The sequence below is a fragment of the Salvelinus fontinalis genome, chromosome 23 (genome assembly GCF_029448725.1).
Source record: "Salvelinus fontinalis isolate EN_2023a chromosome 23, ASM2944872v1, whole genome shotgun sequence".
NCBI lineage: Eukaryota > Metazoa > Chordata > Actinopteri > Salmoniformes > Salmonidae > Salvelinus > Salvelinus fontinalis.
The window spans coordinates 31,467,804-31,484,315 of NC_074687.1; the positions used below are offsets into that span (position 1 = coordinate 31,467,804).

At 40.3% G+C, this 16,512-nt stretch overlaps 1 protein-coding gene across 1 annotated transcript; it reads left to right on the forward strand.

Annotated features, from left to right (window-relative positions):
* Nucleotides 1-3,069: 3,069 nt before the first annotated feature.
* On the forward strand, nt 3,070-4,093 carry LOC129821530 (gamma-crystallin M3-like). The gene is made up of 3 exons (XM_055879201.1): nt 3,070-3,138; nt 3,361-3,603; nt 3,757-4,093. The coding sequence occupies exons 1-3, from the start codon at nt 3,109-3,111 to the stop codon at nt 4,054-4,056; spliced, it is 573 nt and encodes a 190-aa protein (XP_055735176.1). The 5' UTR covers nt 3,070-3,108; the 3' UTR covers nt 4,057-4,093.
* Nucleotides 4,094-16,512: the final 12,419 nt, after the last annotated feature.

A 16,512-nucleotide genomic window follows, 5' to 3' on the forward strand; every position in this document is an offset into this window, starting at 1 on the left:
GCCATTTTGTTTGCTATAGCTTCGCTTGGCGAACCCTGTATTGCACAGTAAGGATAATTTTAGAAATGTAAATCAGCGATTGCATTAAGAACTAATTTGTCTTTCGATTCCTGTCAACCCTGTATTTTTTAGTCAAGTATATGATTAGCTTTCGATTAAACTAGATCACTATGAAAGATGGCGTCCGACATGTTGAGGCTTGATTTGCTACTATTTTCATTGTATAACCACGTTTTTTTATGGCTAAATATGCACATTTTCGAACAAACAATATATGTATGTTGTAATATGATGTTACAGGAGTGTCATTGGAAGAATTCTGAAAAGGTTAGTGAAAAAATTTATATCTTTTGGCGATGATAACGATATCGCTCCCTTTGGCTTGAATTCATGCTGGGGTGACGTTTGCACATGTGGTATGCTAACTTATCGATTTATTGTGTTTTCGCTGTAAAACGCTTAGAAAATCTGAAATATTGTCTGAAATTACAAGATCTGTGTCTTTCCATTGCTATGCTTGGTCTATTTTTATGAAATGTTTTATGATGAGTAAATTGGTCATACACGTTGCTCTCTGTAGTAATTCTATTCGCTTTGGTGAGATTTGTGTTGGTGGCTGCAATGGCAAACTATGATTTATACCTGAAATATGCACATTTTTCTAACAAAACCTATCCTATACCATAAATATGTTATCAGACTGTCATCTGATGAGGTTTTTTCTTGGTTAGTGGCTATCAATATCTTAGTTTAGCCGAATTGGTGATAGCTACTGGTGTTGAGAAAAAATGGTGGACAAAGAAAAAGGGTGTCTTTTGCTAACATGGTTAGCTATTAGATTTACATATTTTGTCTTCCCTGTAAAACATTTTAAAAATCTGAAATGGTGACTTTATTCACAAGATCTGTATCTTTCATTTGGTGTCTTGGACTTGTGATTTAATGATATTTAGATGCTACTATTTAAATGTGACGCTATGCTAGCGATGCTAATCAGTGTGGGGGGGGGGGGGTGATCCCGGATCCGGGTTTCTGAGGCGGTAAAAGTTAAATCGACTTGAAACTCTATGGCAGGACTTGAAAATGCCTGTCTATCGATGTCACATTGAGCTGGTTGAATGGAATGAATGACAGTCATCCAGTATGCTGTAATAGAAATAAGGCCATGCTCATGAAAAAATATGTTGTCCTCCCTCAACTTAAACGTCAACGACCGCCACTGATGTAAATATTACCTCAACTACCTTGTACCCCTGCACATTGACTCGGTACCGGTACTCCTTGTATATAGCCTCATTATAGTTATTTAGTGTGTTACTATTTTCTACTTTATTTGCAAATGTTCTTACTTTTTAAGTCTGCATTGTGTGGAAAAGGCTCGCAAGTAAGCATTTCAAGGTAAAGTCTATACCTATTGTATTCGGAGAATGTGACAAATCAAACTGTATTTGATTCGAAGAACAAAATGGTGAGCTAAATAATGAGTGTGTGTGTGTTCAGATTGATAAAATGTGTGTGTTTGGGGTGGGGGTTCTACTGAGCTATATGGATTTTTTTAAGAACGTCAGACCAAGGATCATTTAGCTATTTGATTTGGAATTTTAAGACACTTTAAGTATCAAAAAAATATGTAAAAAATATTTGATGAAAACAAATATGTGGCCTTACTGCTATTAGCCCATACAAACGCGTTGAATAACAGATTCACTACATGGAACAACAGATAGTCCCTCAAAAAAATCTAAAGGAAGTTTGTTCTGAAGTCTCTGTCCTATATCTGAGAGATATAAGAAAGATAAGGAAACTTTATTTAACACCTTATTTTTGGCACTAAACAGACTCCATATATACTTCCATTCATTTTTTCATCTGGTACCGGGGGACCTTCAGACGAGTCTTGTGAGGCCTGTGGGGGTCATAGAATCTCATCTTTCCATAGAGGGGTCATAATAGTTTTTAGGCCGAACCGTTCGGATGCTACAGACAATTTTGCGAGAAGACTGATTTTTGGAATGTCTCATGGTCTGACAAACACCACTCTAGCTCTGTCACCTTTCACTACAGATGCGGAAGAGTGACATACGTAGGGGATGTGGTTATTTGAGACGCATCCAATGCAAAAAAACAGATATCTGTAGCTTAAACTGACAGGCTTGTATTGGGATTTTTTTATTGAGCTAATTAGATTTCTAGGGGGCCTGGACATCGACATTAAGGGGTGTAAACCCTTTACAGACCCTTACCTAAGTGTTACCTAATTTACTTTTTTCGGTGTTACTTAAAGTAATGCCAGAAAGGTACGGTATAATTTCAGCCAGTAGCACTCACGAGTCAAAACGTATCCCTGAAAATAGGGAACATCATCATCCATTATTTGAATTTTGGGGGAGATGCAATATGTATGATATGTTAACAATTACAAAATTGTAAAATATGTTACAAATTTGTAAGTGCTTAATAAGATCCCATTCAATCTCCTTAAGAGGAATTAAAAAATGTAAAGATGATTGATTTATTGGAAATATTTTTTATAATACACAATGCTATTTAAAGTTTTGTAACAGTTTCTCTAGTATCATAGTTATGAACCACAAAGGTTAGTTAAGTAACTACTCACAATTGATTATGTATTCACTGTTTAGGAATGTCTGTCTACGTTAAGTCAGCACACTGAACAAAAGATGAGTAATACATAGTTAAACCTAAAAGATTTTCACTCTTAAAACCATGTGTGTGATTTCCTCTACTATAACATTGAGTCATTATACCAGCATTTAAAAAAGGCATCTTTCAAACCTTTTCAAAAAAGTATTGCACAATGTATGGAGAACCTTCCATTTCAAACTGTTGTAAACTCTCAAACAGTTTTGTTACTTTGTTTGAGAAACAGTCAATTTAGAAATAGCCTTTCTAAAGACTGAGGGATCCAGTCCCTGAAAATGTGGACGTCAACTCAGTAGCCTCAGTAGGCCTCTAGAGCATGATGCTGATGCAGGGGTTTGAACAATGGAGCTAGGGATTCTTTAGGTTTGGTCAGGTATAAAAGAAAGGGTTAAACCAGGTAGAAAGTCAGTTCAGGAGCAGCAACCAGCAGCACAGTGAGCAAATATGTCCAACACCAGCATGAACATGGGCAGGGTAAGCACTGACAAGATTTCTTAGAATTATTTTTACTTTCATTTTCAGAGCTTGTTATACAAAAGGGCTCTTGTGCTCTACGCACCCCTAACTACAACATGATAATTTTACTTATCCCAATAACCTGGTTACCAGTGGGACTAAATAGCGCTGCAAATTCCTCTAAAATGTTTGTTTCCTACAATTGTTTAATTCAAAGATATGATTCCCTTTTATTTTCAGGCCACCTTCTACGAGGAGAGGAACTTCCAGGGCCGCTCTTATGAGTGCAGCTCCGACTGCCCTGACATGTCTTCCTACATGAGCAGGTGCCAATCCTGCAGGGTTCAGAGCGGCTGCTTCATGGGGTACGAGCGCCCCAACTACATGGGAAACCAGTTCTTCATGAGGAGGGGAGAGTACTCAGACTACCAGAGTATGATGGGAATTACCGATGGTATCAGGTCCTGCCGCATGATCCCCATGGTAAGCCATATGATATTGAGGCTGCTGTAACAGTCCCACTAGAAGTAGCTGTGTGAAGTCCATAATCACACAAATCATATTGGCCCTGTGAGCTTATCAACAGTATGGTGTAGTCAGTAATTATTTCAAATATTTGTATTTCCCAAATAACAGCACCGTGGAAACTTCAGGATGAGGATCTACGAGAGGGAGAACTTCGGAGGTCAGATGCACGAGATGATGGACGACTGTGACTCCATCCAGGAGCGTTACCGTATGTCTGACTGCCAGTCCTGCAACGTGATGGACGGCCACTGGCTGATGTATGAGCAGCCCCACTTCAGAGGCAGGCAGATGTACATGAGGCCTGGAGAGTACAGGAACTTCAGAGATATGGGCATGGGAATGGGAGGCATGAGCGGTGGCATGAGGTTCATGAGCATGAGGCGTATCATGGATAACATGACTATGTAATTTTCTCAAAATTGTTGATTAAATTTATTTCAAAATTTTAAAACTGCTACATTTTCTAATTTTTGTGATTGTTTTACTCAGAGCACTCCATGTTTAAACATTTCATTATTTCACTCTCCTACATCTTTAGCATTTCAAATTTCTGTGTAGATATCTGTTTGTTCACAATAGATGTATGCTGATGTAAAATAATATCTAGTGATATTTAAAATCTTTAATTTAGAAAATATTACTTGATCCTGACATATTATTTTGCAATGCACAATTGTAATGATTTTCAAATAAACTCACTTAGAAAATGTAAAAAGATAACAGAGTTATCTAAAATAATAATTATAGGGTGGGAGGAGGGTTAGCAACAATTAATCTGCATTTGTTTACAAATCTCATATCTATAAAACCACGGTCAAGGTGTAATTAGACATGCAGCAAACAAGTATAAAAGTTGTACAAGGTATCAATGTATACCTAAACGATGACCTAAATATATATGTATTAATGTGCACTTGTATTGGAAGAATGCCAATACAAGTGTACATTGTTAAGCAAATTATTTTTACAACTCATTTATTTTCTGTTGTATATTATAATAATCAAAATTCAAAAGGCACTCGCACATCTGAGCTATCTTTGTTGCAGGTGCATGGTAACAGTTGAATAAGATGAGAAAAAAGAAGAAACCCGCACACTGCTCTTGCTAGTATCACTACTCTTTATTAAGCTTTAGGTATCGGCCTCAATGCCTTTGTCAGAGCTTTTGTGTGTGTTCACAACCTGTACCCCTATGTAGACACTACTTTACCCACATACGTTCAATGTATCAAATGGGGTTGGAGTCGATGGAAAATAAGCAAGTGTTACCAAATATAAAAATGTGCATTTCATTTATTTAACCAGGTAGGCCAGTTGAGAACAAGTTCTCATTTACAACTGCGACCTGGCCAAGATAAAGCAAAGCAGTGCAACAAACTGTCACGACTTCAGCCGAAGTTGGTCCCTCTCCTTGTTCGGGCAGCGTTCGGCGGTCGACGTCTCCTGTCTTCTAGCCATCGCTGCTCCACCTTTCATTTTCCATTTGTTTTGTCTTGTTTCCCCGCACACCTGGTTCACATTCCCTCATCAGACTAAATGTATATTACCCTCTGCTTCCCCCATGTCTGTGTGTGGAATTGTTCTTTGTGTAGGGTGTTACGCTATAGGCTGGCTTGCGCTAGGTTTGTTTGTTTTGTTCATGTTACCGTGGTTGTGCTTTGTGCTGCCTCGCCTGTGCCTTTGGGCCAGGGTGTATATTAATTTCTTATGGCTGCAGGGGCAGTATTGAGTAGCTTGGATGAAAGGTGCACAGAGGTGCCCAGAGTAAATGGCCTGCTCCTTAGTCCCAGTTGCTAATATATTCATAGTATTATTCATATTGGATAGGAAACACTCTGAAGTTTCTAAAACTGCTTAAATTATGTCTGTGAGTATAACAGAACTCATATGGCAGGCAAAAACCTGAAAAGTTCCACTTCCTGTTTGAATTGCTTCTGAGGTTTCAGATTTTCACCCAGATATAGATGAGTTTCCACTTCCTACGGCTTCCACCAGATGTCAATAGTCAACAGAACTTTGTCTGATGACTCTAATGTGAAGGGGGGGCCGAAGGAGACAGGAATGAGTAATCATTTCCACGAGCTGATCATGCATTCACCATGCGTCTTCACATGAGGAGGACGTCCGTTCCATCGCTCTTCTGAAGACAATTTAATTTTCTGGTTAGAACGTTATTCAAGATGTATGTTAACAACATTCTAAAGATTGATTCAGTACATCGTTTGACATGTTTCTACTGACTGTTACAGAACTTTTGGACATTTCGTCACGTTATAGTGCAGGCGCTTTTTGACTTTAGAATTGTTTACTGAAGGCGCGAACCAAAGTAGCTAATTGGACATAATTAACGGACATTATCGAACATATCAAGCATTTATTGTGGACCTGGGATTCCTAGGACTGCATTCTGATGAAGTTCATCAAAGGTAAGGAAACATTTATCATGTATTTTCTGGTTTCTGTTGAGTCCAACATGGCGGCTAATTTGGCTATTGTTCTGAGCTCCGTCTCAGATTATTGCATGATTAGCTTTTTCCGTTTTTTTTAAATCTGACACAGCGGTTGCATTAAGGAGAGGTGTATCTATAATTCCATGTGTATAACTTGTATTATCATCTACATTTATGATGAGTATTTCTGTTGAAACGATGTGGCTATGCACTATCACTGGATGTTTTTGGAACTAGTGAATCTAACGCGCCAATGTAAACTCAGATTTTTTGTTATAAATATGAACTTTTTCAAACAAAACATGCATGTATTGTGTAACATGAAGTCCTATGAGTGTCATCTGATGGAGATAATCAAAGGTTAGTGATTAGTTTTATCTCTATTTCTGCTTTTTCTGACTGCTATCTTTCGCTGGATAAATGGCTGTGCCTGTTTGTGGTTTGATGGTGACCTAACATAATCGTTTGTAGTGCTTTTGCTGAAAATATTTGAAATCGGACACATTGGTGGGATTAACAACAAGATTACCTTTAAAATGATATAAGACACATGTATGTTTGAGGAATTACAATTATGAGATTTCTGTTTTTTTTATTTGGTGCCCTGCACTTTATCTGGCTGCTGTCATATCGATCCCGGTAGCGGGATGCAGCCATAAGAAGTTTTAATGTTCTCCTGTTATCACCCATCTCTGTTCTCCTGCGCCTGACTTCCCGCCAACCAGTCATACACCCAGTTACAGAATTCCACACCTATCAATGGAGTCAGCAGGAGCGGGTGCCCCCATTGTGGGGTGAGTGACTGGTGGCCCGGAAGTCAGGCGCAGGAGATCAGAGATGGGTGATAACAGGAGAACTTTAATATACAACCTGGCCCAAAGGTGAAGCGGCGATGCTTCATGGATTGCGTCGTCCAGACTATGGACCGCTGGGCGAGACAGGGAGTCCCTCCAGCGCCCCCACCAGCACAACAGGGGTCTCCACTACTCGCCTCCCCTGCACCCGGTCCCAGTGGGATTCGTCTCGCCCTTCCCAGGGAGTTTTATGGGACGGCGGCACGCTGCCAGGGGTTCCTGCTGCAGCTGGACCTGTATCTGGGGACCGTCCACCCAGCTCCTTCGGGACGTGAGAGGGTGTCCGCCCTCGTCTTGTGCCTCTCGGCGAAAGCCCTGGAGTGGGCTAAAGTCGTGTGGGTAGAAGGAGATGCGGCGCTGGACCACTTCGAGGAGTTCACGTGAACGTCTCTTACACCTGAAGCAGTTGATGAGGAGCGCCCAGGAGTTCGGCCTGGACTTCAGGACCCTGGCCACCGAGCGGGATGGAACGACAGGGCCCTGATAGACCACTACCTGGATCAAACGTTTCGGGTAGCCTTCCACAAGCTTCCCACAATAAGTTGGGTGAATTTTGGCCCATTCCTCCTGACAGAGCTGGTGTAACTGAATCAGGTTTGAAGGACTCCTTGCTCGCGCACACACTTTTTCAGTTAAGCCCACACATTTTCTATAGGATTGAGGTCAGAACTTTGTATTGGCCACTCGAATACCTTGACTTTGTTGTCCTTAAGCCATTTTGCCACAACTTTGGAAGTATGCTTGGGGTCAATGTCCATTTGGAAGACCAATTTGCGACCAAGCTTTAACTTCCTGACTGATGTCTTGAGATGTTGCTTCAATATATCCACCTACTTTTAATTACTCATGAAGTCATCTATTTTGTGAAGTGCACCAGACCCTCCTGCAGCAAAGCAACCCCACAACATGATGCTGCCACCCCCATGCTTCACGGTTGGGATGGTGTTCTTCGGCTTGCAAGGCTCCCCCTTTTTCCTCCAAGTATAACGATGGTCATTATGGCCAAACAGTTCAACTTTTGTTTCATCAGACCAGATGACATTTCTCCAAAAAGTATGATCTTTGTCCCCATGTGCAGTTATAAACCGTAGTCTGGCTTTTTTATGGCGGTTTTGGAGCAGTGGCGTCTTCCTTGCTGAATGGCCTTTCAGGTTATGTCGATGTAGGACTCGTTTTACTCTGGATGTAGATACTTTTGTACCCGTTTCCTCCAGGATCTTCACAAGGTCCTTTGCTCTTGTTTTGGGATTGATTTGCACTTTTCGCACCAAAGTACATTCATCTCCGGGAGACAGAACCCCTCTCCTTCCTGAGCGGTATGATATCTGCGTGGTCTCATGGTGTTTATACTTGCATACTATTGTTTGGACAGATGAACATGGTACCTTCAGGTGTTTGGAAATTGCTCCCAAGGATGAACCAGACTTTTTCTGAGGTCTTGGCTGATTTCTTTTGATTTTCCCATGATGTCAAGCAAAGAGGCACTGAGTTTGAAGGCAGGCCTTGAAATACATCCACAGGTACACCTCCAATTGACTCAATTTATGTCAATTAGCCTATCAGAAGCTTACTGTTACAAGGCACAGTCAACTTAGTGTATGTAAACCTCTGACCCACTGGAATTGTGATACAGTGAATTATAAGTGAAATAATCTGTCTGTAAACAATTGTTGGAAAAATTACTTGTGTCATGCACAAAGTAGATGTCCTAACCGAAAACTGAAAAACGAGTTTAATTGACTCCAACCTAAGTGTATGTAAACTTTCGACTTCAACTGTGTCATATTAAAATAGACGTATCTTGTCATTGAAAATAAAACTCATATTACAAAGGATTTATATATAACTTCTCTGATCAATTAAACCTGTTATTTTCCCCTAACAGCATAGAGGAGATTTCAGGATGAGGATCTACGAGAGGGAGAACTTTGGAGGTCAGATGCACGAGATGATGGAATACTGTGACTCCATCCAGGAGCGTTACCGTATGTCTGACTGCCAGTCCTGCAACGTGATGGACGGCCACTGGCTGATGTACGAGCAGCCCCACTATAGAGGCAGGCAGATGTACATGAGGCCCGGAGAGCACAGGAGCTTCAGAGATATGGGCATGGGAATGGGAAGCATGAGCTTCATGAGCATGAGGTGTATCATGGACAGCATGTCTATGTAATTTCCTCAAACGTTGAACGAAAATTGTTGATTAAATTCATTTTAAAATGTTAACAATACTCGTCTGTTTTTCTCTTTCTTTTACTCAGGGCAATTCAGCTTTAAGTATTTCACTCCCTACATTTAAATGGTTCTGTATAGATATGATTGTGTACAATAGATGCATGTTGGATGGAAAGTGATATCCAATGATATCTCAGATCTTTAATTTAGAATAGATTACTCGATCCTGCAATGTTATTTTGCAATGCACAATTAAGTATTTTAAAATGAACTTACTTTACAAAGTAAGATAAGAGTCATGTAAACAATACTTATATGGTGAAATGAAGGCTAGCACAAATTAATTTGCATTTGTTTACAAATCTTATATTTCCACAACTCATTTACTTGATTGCACAATCGGAGAGCCCAGCAACAGAAATACTCATCATAAATTTTGATGAAAGATACATGTTTTACATAGAATTAAAGATACACTTGTTCTTAATGCAACCGCTGTGTCAGATTTCAAAAAGCTTTACGGCAAAACACAATATTCAATAATCTGAAAACAGCGTTCAGCCACAAAGCAAGCCATACAGTTACCCGCCCAAATCGTGCAGTCAACAAAACTCATAAAAAGCATTATAAATCTTCACTTACCTTTGCTGATCTTTGTCGGAATGCACTCCCAGGACTCCCACTTCCACAAGAAATGTTCATTTTTTTCGGTAATGTCCATCATTTGTCCAAATAGCTATTTTTGTTGCGTGTTTGGTATACAAATCCAACGTCAGGGAAGCGCGTTCACTAAAACCTGACGAAATGTCCAAAAGTTCTGGAACAGTCCGTAGAAACATGTCAAACGATGTATTGAATCAATCTTTAGAATGTTTTTAACATAAATCTTGAATAACGTTCCAACCGGAGAATTACATTGACTTCAGATAAGCGACGGAACAGAGATCCCTCTCATGTGAACGCGCATGGTCAAAGATTGGTCACCTCATGGCAGACCTGACTAATTCTCCTCTAATCCGGCCCCCCTTCACAGTAGAGTCATCAAAGTTCTACAGACTGTTGACATCTAGTGGAAGCCGTAGGAAGTGAAAACTCATCCATATCTCGCTGTGATTTCAATGGGAGCTTGGTTGAAAATCTACCAGCCTCAGAATTTCCACCTCCTGTTTGGATTCTTTCTCAGGTTTTTGCCTGCCATACTCACAGACATAATTCAAACAGTTTTAGAAACGTCAGAGTGTTTTCTATCCAATACTAATATGCATATATTAGCAACTATGACTGAGGGGCAGTCCGTTTACTCTGGGCACCTCTGTGCACCTTTCATCCAAGCTACTCAATACTGCCTCTGCAGCCATAAGAAGTTAAAGTACTTTACTTAGGACAGCTAATCAGACAATCAGTGATTGTCCAGGAGGTAAGTTTATCGTTTCCACCTCGAATTGAGATTCAAAGTTCAAACCATTTTAAATGTATAGTTGCCGCTTCACGCTTTTTATGGTTCAATGTGTTAATTTCTTTACCCATCATTTTATACCTTTTGCTCGAAAGGGATGGGCCTGGTCGGCTGGCACACCTCCTGACCGGTGATTACTCACTGTGCAAAGTTGTGGAAAACAATTATTTTATAGCTTCTCAAGTCACATACCTCTTTAAACAAAATCACTAAATGATTCATATTACACGCACATCCCATTGTGTAGAAACTTCAGCTATGTAGCGTGTGTACTTTGCAAGTTAAAGTCTTTCCTTTATAACTAACTGTAACGGGCCTCCTCCTTCTCCTCATCCGAAGAGGAGTAGTAAGGATTAGACCAAAATGCAGCGTTGTGATAAGACATGATTTTTAATAAACAAAACAGAAAACACGACGAACACTTGAATAATTACAAAACAACAAACGACGTAGACAGACCTGGACGACGAACTTACATGAAACACAAAGAACGCATGAACAGGAAAACTGACTACATAAAACGAACGAACAAACAAAACCGAAACAGTCCCGTGTGGCGTAACATACACTGACACAGGAGACAACCACCCACAAACAAACAGTGTGAAGCACCTACCTTAATATGGCTCTCAATCAGAGGAAATGAAAACCACCTGCCTCTAATTGAGAGCCATATCAGGTCACCCTTTAACCTGTTGGGGATGGGGGCGCTGTTTAGACTATTTATGCTAATTTGGCTAATTTTTGAAACGGCTTCCCACAAAATCCTTGATCGTACAATATGCATATTATTATTATTATTGGATAGAAAACAGTCTATAGTTTCTATAGGAGTTGAAATTTTGTCTCTAAGTGGAACAGAGCCCATTCTACAGCAATTTCCCTGACATGGAGTCAGATTTGAGAAATGTTGGCCACTCTTCTGAAGTCAGTTAAAAGGGCACTGTCGTTGCTATGACTATACGGACACTTCTTACGTCTTCCCCTGGATGCCTTTACGTGATGACGATTCCAATGGGGTCGATTGCGCGTTCACAGGCCCTACAAATGAAAAAACCCTGAAGCTAGTCATTCTTTTGGAGCTGCGTCATGCGCCTAGAGGACATCGGCGCGCACCTGTTCCAAGCGTTAGTTTAGCCTGTTATATTTCTCCGGTCATCTTTTCACTCGTTATAGGAGTTAAAAACATCATAAGGTAGTTAATTTAAAGCGTTTTATAGCAATTTATATCCGTTTAGTGCGATTTTGGGACATTTATTTTTGCAACGATGTGAAAAGTTGGGCATGCTTTTCAGTTCATCCCGAACGCAGTTGACATTTCCACATGGCAAGAGGACAGCTTTCCACCAAAAGACGATTTCTCCCAAGAAAGGATCCTTTGCCCAAGATACTGATGGAAGAACAGCTCAAGGTAGGACATTTTTATTATGATAAATCGTGTTTCTGTCGAAACATTTTAGTGGCTTAGGACGCCATGTTTTTTGACGTAGCTTCGCTTGGCGCAAACTGTATTGAAAAGTAAGGATAAATTAAAAAATGTAATAACGCAATTGTATTAAGAATTAAATTGTCTATCAATCCCTGTCCACCCTATAGTTTTTAGTCACGTTTATGAGTATTTATGTATAAGAGTAGATCACTGTCTAAGTGGCGCAAGGACTTTTTCTTTACCAGCTTGTCTACATTTCACATTGTCTAACCATGATTTTGGTGGCTAAATATAAACATTTTCGATCAAACTGTATATGCATGTTGTAATGTGATGTTACAGGAGTGTCATCGGAAGAATTCTGAGAAGGTTAGTGAAAAAATTAATATCTTTTGGCGATGTTGACTTTTATTGCTCACTTTGGCTAGAATCAATGCTGGGCTGCTAATTGCTATGTGCTAAGCTAATATAACGATTTATTGTGTTTTCGCTGTAAGACACTTAGAAAATCTGAAATATTGTCTGTATTCACAGGATCTGTGTCTTTCGATTCGTGTATGCTGTGTATTTTTACGAAATGTTTGATGATTAGTAGTTAGGTAAACACGTTGCTCATTGTAATTATTCTAGTCCATTTGTGACGGTGGGTGCAATTGTAAACTATGCCATATACCTGAAATATGCACTTTTTTCTAACAAAACCTATCCCATACCATAAATATGTTATCAGACTGTCATCTAATGAGTTTTTTTGTTGGTTAGGGGCTATAAATATCTTAGTTTAGCCGAATTGGTGATGGCTACTGGTGTTGGTGGACAAATAAAAGATGGTGGATTATGCTAATGTGTTTTTAGGTAATAGATGTACATCTTTACATATTGTGTCTTCCCTGTAAAACATTTTAAAAATCGGAAATGTTGACTGGATTCACAAGATCTGTGTCTTTCATTAGCTGTATTGGACTTTAATGTGTGAAAGTTAAATATTTTAAAAATATATTTTTTTTGAATTTCGCGGCACTGGTTTTTCAGTGGGGGGGGGGGGGTGTGCCGCTAGCGCCACGCTGATCCTAGACAGGTTAACCAACATAGAAACACATAACATAGACTACCCAACCAAACTCACGCCCTGACCGTCAAACACATACAAAATAACAGAAAACCGGTCAGGAACGTGACACTAACAGATGCTGGGAGTTGAGAAGCTGGTGCATGTGGTGAGTTTAATAATATGATGAATATGTAACAATATAAGACAAGAGTAGTATCTAGACAAAACACAGTCAATACTGCCTGGGGAGTGACAGATATAGGGGAGGTAATTAGTGAAGTGATGGAGTCCAGGTTAGTCTCAATGGTTGTCAGAGCCAGTGATTAGTAAACCGGCAACATCAAGTACCGGCGAGGGAGTTGATGTGACAAATACATTTTTTTATGACATCACAAAATAAAACAAAATGAGTGTTCTATAGATCACCTCTGACCATTCCCTACATTCTAAATATTGTTCCAATTTTGAATGTGTTAGAGTTTCAGCTGGAAAAAGGTCTGTTGAGAAAAAGCACATTCCTTTGGTGAATTTTGACAGCACAGGTCTGGATCTTCTCCCTTGATTTACAACAAGATGTGAGTGTCAAATCCCACTAGTTCTATCCTACCCCCCTCTATGGGTGAAAGGGGGTCTGATTGAAGTTAGTCACTGCAAACCTGATCTGACCCATTTGGATTCTTTTGGTCAGTCCTGACAGCCTGGGTTAGGACTTGTGAGCTAGGGTCATACTCTACAGATGTAGCAGCGCATAAGCCTGCAGGAGCGAGTCACTGCTTTGATGTTTGCAGAGAGGAGGGTGTTGTCCAGTGTCACGGCAAGGTTATTTTCACTCTGGTAAACCATGTAGAGGTCTTTGAGCGGGAAGGCCTTCCCTGGGAGAAAGCGCAGTGCCATCTTGTCAAGGTTGAGCTTGAGGTGGTGGCCGACATCAAGCCGAGATATCTGCCACGCACGCAGAGATGCAAGTCGCCATCTGGATGTCAGGGTGGGGGGGGGGGGGAAGAAAAATAGTTGAGTGTCATCCGCATAGCAATGATAGAGACCATATAAGGATATGACAGAGCCAAGTCGCTTGGTGTATAGAGAGAAGAGGAGAGCACCTAGAACCAAGCCCTGTGTGACACCAGTAGTGAGTGTGTGGTGCAAACACTCTCCATGTCACCTGGTAGGAGCGGCCTGCCAAGTAGGATGTGTCATGACGTTGGGTTGGGGTAGGTTTACGACAGTCATAAATACCTCTTTCCCCCTTTTTCTCTCTCACCACTATAACTGACGTGACATAAGGAAACCCATGGGTTAACATAGAGGTTCTGGTAACATCAGAAGTTGGGGGAAATGAACTATATTCTGGTAATCCAACCAACTGTACATATGCGGTGGTACTTAAGGTATATTATGTCAGTTCGGTTGCCCTCTGACACATTCTCATCAATGATAGAATGACATAAACGCTACTGTGAAAAGTCTAAACGTCAGAGGTATCGGATTCACATGGAATTGTTGTTTAATTCAAATGTTTGAATATGACATTATTTGTGAAGAGATGAAATGTAATTTTAGCTTCCAAATGAGAGATCTGTGCTTTCATAAGTTTCTCTGCTCACAGTGGTCCGCCCCTGTGAAGAGGAATGGGTTATAAACCTTTCAGACACACCCCTCTCCCTCCACTATAAAAGCCATTTTCCCAGAAAATAACTTCCTGTTCCGGGTACTCTAGGATGACGATCCAGGGTCAGAATGGTTCAGATAATCACTATAGATGAAGCCAACATCAGCATGGACTTTGATTGTGAATGGTATGAACTTTGAACTCGTATTCACTACAGAAGTGATATCTCCTAGCCTTGGAGTTAGCAACAGCTAAACGCAGGTTCGGAAGGACAGTCCAAGTACCCCGACTAATACCCACAACGTGTTCCCGTGACTACCAGAGACTTCTTCAAAGGACAGAGGACTCGGGTTGGCGACACAGGCCATCTACCACCAACCTACTGAAGCGCAGCTCAGAGTAAATATTCATTGCATTTTCCTCTTCAAATGGCGGTAATTTAGAATGCATAAGATAAGATTTACGATAGCACAGCTCGCCTATGCTCAAGTCTCCCGCGCTTTCACTAGGACTCCCCCCCCCCCCTTTCCTTTGTGTAACAAGCTGTCATATCGATTCTGCCCGCCAGGGCCGTTTTTCTGTATGACGTAATTTGTGATCAAGTTATGATTTAATTGTGTATATGTGTTTCTGTGTGATTAGTTAGGTATTTAGTAAATAAATAATTAAACCCAATTTTGTATTGCTGATTCAACTTGTTAGCCAGGATTCTTGCAGATAATCAAGGACTTACAACTTTCAGATGAGACTGAATAAAATGACGATTAATGTGACTGTTATTTAGTAAAATATTACAAAATCTTTAAGAGTTTATTCGAAAGATAACAGCTCTATAAATATTATTTCGTGGTGTCCCTCTCTAGTTAATTAATATTTACATGGTTAGTTCAATCAGGTAATATTGATACCGGAGAAATTATTTTATAGAATAGCATGTCATAGCAATCAATCTGGCATAGTCAAAGACACGACATATTGGTGCCCCCTGTGAGGAGTCTAAGATAGAATGAGGTTTTCATTTTGATTCAGCCTGTATAAAATTGAAAAGCAGATTCCATAATATACCAAGTTTATTATACACATTTTTGGAGTGATAGACAAGCATTTTCGGTTGTGTGTGCTGTAGATTCCCCCGCCCCACGTTGTTCTCTGACGTAGTCAGTGGGAACGTAAGCGAATACATTTCTTGTATGAGGCTGAGAAAGCTAATTATAGAAATCTGAGAAATAGTGCGTTTGGCCAAACGCAGGGCTATTTCTGCCTGGCGCGTTTCATACGCTGGTAGGGCAGGTCATTATTAATTTCTCGAGCGAGGACAAAGAGCCAGCCGATTGAAATTCAGGAGATATAGCGTGACCAGCGATAATTATCTCTCTCTCTCGCGCGATTCAACGTGAAGAGAACACGGTGCGTTTCATGTGTGCCGCGTGTTCCGGTTAAAACATTGTCAAAAAACGCCGAAAGGGTTTGAACATAATACGTTATTAGTAAAACCTTTCCCTTGCCAAGGGAATCCTACGTGCTACATTTTCAGGCACAAAGGAGGGTTAGCTGGCACGAGGTGCTAAAGCTAACAAGGGAAAATAGTTGTTTTTCTGGTGCCACGCTGAAATTCCTCCGCCTCGCGGAACGGAAGTCCCGCACGCGGATAGTTCCGTTTGATTTCAGCGGGTTAAATCATTGGCCGATGAAGTGTGCCCAGAATATTCGTTCATGAAGAATTATTCGGGTCACACTCAAGTCATTACTTATGATTTCCAGACGAATATCAATGTCTTATCCAATTGAACTAATAAGTGTAAATCTGGCCATTTACATTCTGAAATGGATATTTTAAATA